The sequence below is a fragment of the Penaeus japonicus genome, unplaced genomic scaffold (genome assembly GCF_977035675.1).
Source record: "Penaeus japonicus unplaced genomic scaffold, GWHDUDI00000001_assembly GWHDUDI00000012, whole genome shotgun sequence".
NCBI classification, from domain to species: domain Eukaryota; kingdom Metazoa; phylum Arthropoda; class Malacostraca; order Decapoda; family Penaeidae; genus Penaeus; species Penaeus japonicus.
The window spans coordinates 34,391,551-34,396,550 of record NW_028234414.1 but is presented as its reverse complement, the minus strand read 5'-3'; the positions used below and the strand labels follow the sequence as shown (position 1 = coordinate 34,396,550).

The 5,000-nt window shown below is 52.6% G+C and overlaps 2 protein-coding genes across 20 annotated transcripts in view; both read left to right on the top strand.

Annotated features, from left to right (window-relative positions):
* The window catches only part of LOC147470816 (uncharacterized), a 5,949-nt gene extending 5,603 nt beyond the window's left edge, over nt 1-346 (top strand). The window contains exon 3 of the mRNA XM_086542858.1: nt 327-346. Within this exon, the coding sequence (XP_086398984.1) occupies nt 327-346 (20 nt within the window). The remainder of the gene's footprint in view (nt 1-326) is intronic.
* spdi (sperm antigen with calponin homology and coiled-coil domains split discs) overlaps nt 1-5,000 on the top strand; it is a 418,834-nt gene that overhangs the window by 301,409 nt on the left and 112,425 nt on the right. The gene's annotated exons all lie outside the window — the stretch shown is intronic.

Below are 5,000 nucleotides of genomic sequence, written 5' to 3'. Positions count from 1 at the left end.
CTTCTTTCTTGATCTCCTCTCTCCCTCTCCTCTCTCTTTCTGTCTCTCTCATCTCTTCCCCTCCCCCCCCTTCCCTCCCTCCCCCCCTTTCCTTTTCCTCCCCCCCTCCACCCTCCCCCCTCTTCCTGTTCCCTCTCACCCCTCCCCTTCTCCCATCCTTTCGCCCTCTCCTGTCCCCTCTCAATCTATCCATCATCTCTCCCACTTCATTTTCCCTCTCCCTCTATCCTTCTCTGTCTTCCACCCCATCTATCTATTTTTCTATCAATCGGTCTATCTTTATTCCGCAATCATTCTATCACGTGAATGGCTTTGATGTCACACAGGAGGATATAGCCCTACGTAGAAGGAGGTTCGCGCGCTTTCCAGATGCTCGATTGTTTTTGTTTCGGGCCCACCTGTTTTTTGGGGCCGGGGGAAAGGGGGGGGGAAAAAAAAAGGGGGAATAAGGAATAAAAAAGGGGGGAACAGGGAACAGGAAAAAAAGGAACAAAAGAGAAGAAAAAGAGAAAAAGAGAGAAGAGAAGAGAGAAAAAGGGGAGAGAGGGAAGAGAGAAGAGGGGGAGAGAAAAGAGAGAGAGAGAGAGAAAAAAGAAAGGGGAAGAGTGATAAAATATAAAAGGGAGGGAGAAGGAAGAAAGAATGGAAAGGAAGGAAAAAGAGAAGAATCGGAAAGGAGAAAAGGGGGAGAGGGATTAGGGGAGAGTACGTAACATGGAACAGGAAAAAAAGGCCGTGGGAAGAGAAGGAGGGGAGGAAAGAGAGGGGGGAAAAAAAAAAAAAAAAAAAAAATAAAAAAAAAAAAAAAAAAACCCCCCCAAAAAAAAGGGGGGGGGGGGTTTTAAAGGGGGGGGGCCCCCCCCCGGGGGGGGGGGCCCCCGGGGGCCCCCCCCCCCCCGCCACCCCAAAAGGGGGTTTTTCCCCCCCCGGGGGGCCCCCGGGGGGTTTTTGGGGGGGGAAAAAAAAAAAAAAAGAAGAGAGAGAGAGAGAGAGAGAAGGGGAGAAAAAAAAGAGAAAAGAGAGGAGAGAGAAAAGGGGGGGAAAAAAGGGGGAGGGGGAAAAAAAGGGGTTTTTTTTTAAAAAAAAAGGGGCCAAAAAAGGGGGAAAGGGGGGGGCCCCCAAAAAAGGGGGGGAAAAAAAAAAGGGGGGGAAAAAAGGGAAAAAAAAAAAGGGAAAAAAAAAAGAAAAAAAAAGGAAAAAAGAGGGGCCCCCCGGGGGGGGGCGGGGGGGGGCCCCCCCGGGGGAAAAAGGGAAGGGGGGGGGGGGGGGGGGGTTTTTTTTTTTTTTTTTAAAAAAAAAAAAAAAAAAGGGGGGGGAGAAAAAAAAAAACCGAAAGGGGGGGAAAAAAAGGGGCCCCAAAAAAAAAAAAAGGGAAAACCCAAAAAAAAAAAAAAAAAAAAATTAAAAAGGGGGAAAAAAAAAAAGGGGGGGGGGAAAAAGGCCCAAAAAAAAAAAAAAAACCCCCAAAAAGGGGTTGGGGGGGGGGGCCCCCGGGGGGGGCCTTTTCCCCCCCGGGGGGGGAAAAAAAAAAAAAAACCCCAAAAAAAAGGGGTTTTCCCGGGGGGGCCCCCCCTTTTTTTTTTTTTTTTTTTTTTTGGGTTTTTTTTGGGGGGGGGGGGGGGGGTTTTTTTTTTTTTTTTTTTTTTTTTCTCTGTTTCCCTCCCCCCTCCCTCCCTCTCTCTCAAGCACAGAAAGATGGCCTAGTTTTAGAGAATTAGTCAAGCACAGAGGCCAAGCAAAGATATACAAATACTAGGATTAAATACAGGAAGATAGCCAAGCACGAGCTTCAGCACATAGAGAGTACAGAGACCAACCCACAAAAAAAAAAAACCCCAAAAAAAAAAACACTTGGGGGGGCCTGAAACAAAAAAAAAAAGGGCCCAAAGGGCGCAAAAGGCCAGACGCGGGCGGAGGGGAAAATTTCACAGTGGCCAAACATTTAAAAAGAATCAAGCACGGAAGCCAAGACAATAGACTTAGAAAGAGGGCCAACCAGAGAGGCCAGACTCATAAAGAGAGTCAGTGACAGAGGCCAAATACAGAAGGAAAAAATCTACACGAGCCAAGTCAGAAAGGGGTCAAGCCAAAGGCTAGACCAAGAAAGAGAGTCAAGTTCACGGTGGACTGACAAGAAAGGGTCAAGAAGAGGTGACACGAAAGGTCAAGCACAGTGGTAGGACACAGCTCAGAGAGCCAAGACAAGAGGCTAGGACACAGAAGAAAAGGGCCGTATAGACAGAGGCTAGACACAGAAAGAGAGCCAAGCACAGAGGCGGCAAAGCGTCCGACGCAAGCACTGGTCGTGTGTAGGTCGTCTTCGCGAGGGTGGCCGTGTTGAGGCGTCCTCGGAGGTGACGTGGCTGCTCTTTACCCGTTTGTTTTTGTCTGTTGTGTCTTTGGTGTCCTTGTTTGCATGGTCGGCGAGGCGTTGGGTTTGTCTGCGTCTCCGGGGCGCGCTTGTGCAGACCGATGTCGCGGGAGAGGGAGGGAGAGGAGAGGAAGAGGGAGAGAGAGGGGGAGGGAGAGAGAGGAAGAGGGAGAGAGAGGGGGAGGGAGAGAGAGGGGGAGGGAAAGGGAGAGGGAGAGAGAGGGGGAGGTAGAGAGAGGGGGAGGGAAAGGGAGAGGGAGAGAGAAAAAGGGAGATAAAGAGAGAAAGAGAAATAGACAAACAGACGAATAAGCAGAAAGAGACAGAGACAGAGAGAGATTGCGACATCGAGAAATACATTGGACTGTTATTGCGATTTATGGGGGAGCTTCATTAAATGTTGCTACCTGCGCTGGGCGAAGCAGAAGTAGGTGGTAGGGGGCCTGCATGCTGCCATCTGTGAGGGGGAGAGGGGGGAGCAAAACCTGTCAGGTGCTGCTGCTTGGCCACCTGAGGAAGAGCTGTCAGATGGCGCGTGTTGCCAGGTTGTCAGAGGCTCTTGTCAGATAGTGTGCAACCTGGCAAGATGGCGTTTGTTTGAATCTATTGGAGGTGGTGTTGAGACGGAAGGTCGTACTAAGACGGTTGTATTTATAAATAAAGACTTCGTTATGAACAGTGATGAACAGAATGTCGTTCATAGGAGATAGAGAAGTGAATGGAGATTTGATGACTTGACAGAGATTCGCCGCCATGGTTCCTCTATGCCTTCGGTTCGGTCGTTCCCGGATCGATTTTGGAAGACAGGAACGCGGGAGGTGGGGGAGGGGAGGGGATAGGGGAAGGGGGGAAGACCGTTGTCATGACTTGATTAATTAGCTTCGGTCCTGAAGCTTGTTTTGGAAAGTAATGTTGGAAAAACATCGAGAGAAAAAAAAAGAGCAAATGCCTGTTGCAATGTCCGTTTTGCCCGTGGCGGAGTGACTGACCCGATCAAGGAGAGAGGACTGCCTCTCATCCTCCTCATCCTCCTCATACTACTCCTCTCTTTTTTAATTTTTAGTTTTGTCAACATTAATTCCCACGGTTCGTCTTGTCACTTAAGAAATTCTCGCCACGCCTGTTTTTGTTCATTGCAATATTATCATTACTATAATCTTCATCTGTAAAATCACCGTCATCGTCACCATCATCACCATCCCATTAGTACCACCAGCACCACCCCATTACCCTAACCATCATCACCACCATCACCACCACCATCACCACCACCACCACCACCACCACCATCACCCCCACCCCCACCAACACCATCACAATCCTACCAACAGCACCGCAATCACAATTTTCTCACACTTTGGTTCTTGATTGCCGGTTTTGTTTACATTATCATCTTCTATCATGGTCTGCGTTCTTCTCTGGTTTATCTCGTTCGCTCTTCGTCTCTTTTTTTTTTTTTTTTTTTCTTTTCCCTCCCCCCTCCCCCCTCTTTTTCCTCTTTTTCCCCTTTCTCCTTTCTTCTTCTCTTTTCTCGCTTTTTCTCCCTCTTTCTATCTGCTCTTTTCTCCCATTTTCTCTCGTGTGCTATTTTCGCTCTCTTTTCTCTTTTCTCTCTCTCAATTTTCTATTCTCTCGTTCTCTTTTCTATTTCTCCCTTTTCAATTTCTCTCTTTTTCTCTCTCCCCTTTTTCCTCTCCCCCCCTCTCTCCTCTCTTTTCCTCTTTTCTCCCCTCTCTCTTCCCCTCTCTCCCTCTCTCTCCTCTCCTTCCTCTCTCTCCCCTCTCTCCTCCCCTCTTCTCCTCTCTCTCTCCCCTTCTCTCTCCTCTCTCCTTTTCCCCTCTCTCCTCCCTCTCTCCTTCTCTTCTCTTCCCTCTCACTCTCCCTCTCCTCTCCTCTCCTCTCTCCCTCTCCTTTCCTCTCTCCCTCCCCTCTCTCTTCTTTTCCTCTCTCCCCTCCCCTCCTCCTTCTCTCTCTCTCTCTCCTCTCCTCTCTCTCTCCTCTCCTCTCCCTCTCTCCCCCCTCTCCCTCCCTCCCTCCCCCCCCCTCTCCCTCTCCTTCTCTCCCCCTCTCTCTCTCTCTCCTCTCTCCTTTTTTTCTCTCTCTTCTCTCTCGTCCTCTCTCTCTCTTTCCCCTTTTTTTCCTCCTCCCCTCTCTCTCCTCTCTCTCTCCCCCCCCCCCTCCCCCCCTCCCCCCCTCCCCCCCTCTCTCCCTCTCCCCTCTCCCCCCCCCCTCCCCCCTCCTCTTTTCTCTCTCCTCTCTCCTTCTCCTCCTCTCTCTCCTCTCTCCTCTCCCCTCCCCTTCTCTCCCCCTCCTCTCTTTTTTTTTTTTTTTTTTTTTTTTCCCCCCCCCCCCCCCCCCCCCCCCCCCCCCCCCCCCCCCCCCCCCCCCCCCCCCCCCCCCCCCCCCCCCCCCCCCCCCCCCCCCCCCCCCCCCCCCCCCCCCCCCCCCCCCCCCCCCCCCCCCCCCCCCCCCCCCCCCCCCCCCCCCCCCCCCCNCCCCCNCCCCCCCCCCCNCCCCCCCCCCCCCCCCCCCCCCCCCCCCCCCCCCCCCCCCCCCCCCCCCCCCCCCCCCCCCCCCCCCCCCCCCCCCCCCCCCCCCCCCCCCCCCCCCCCCCCCCCCCCCCCCCCCC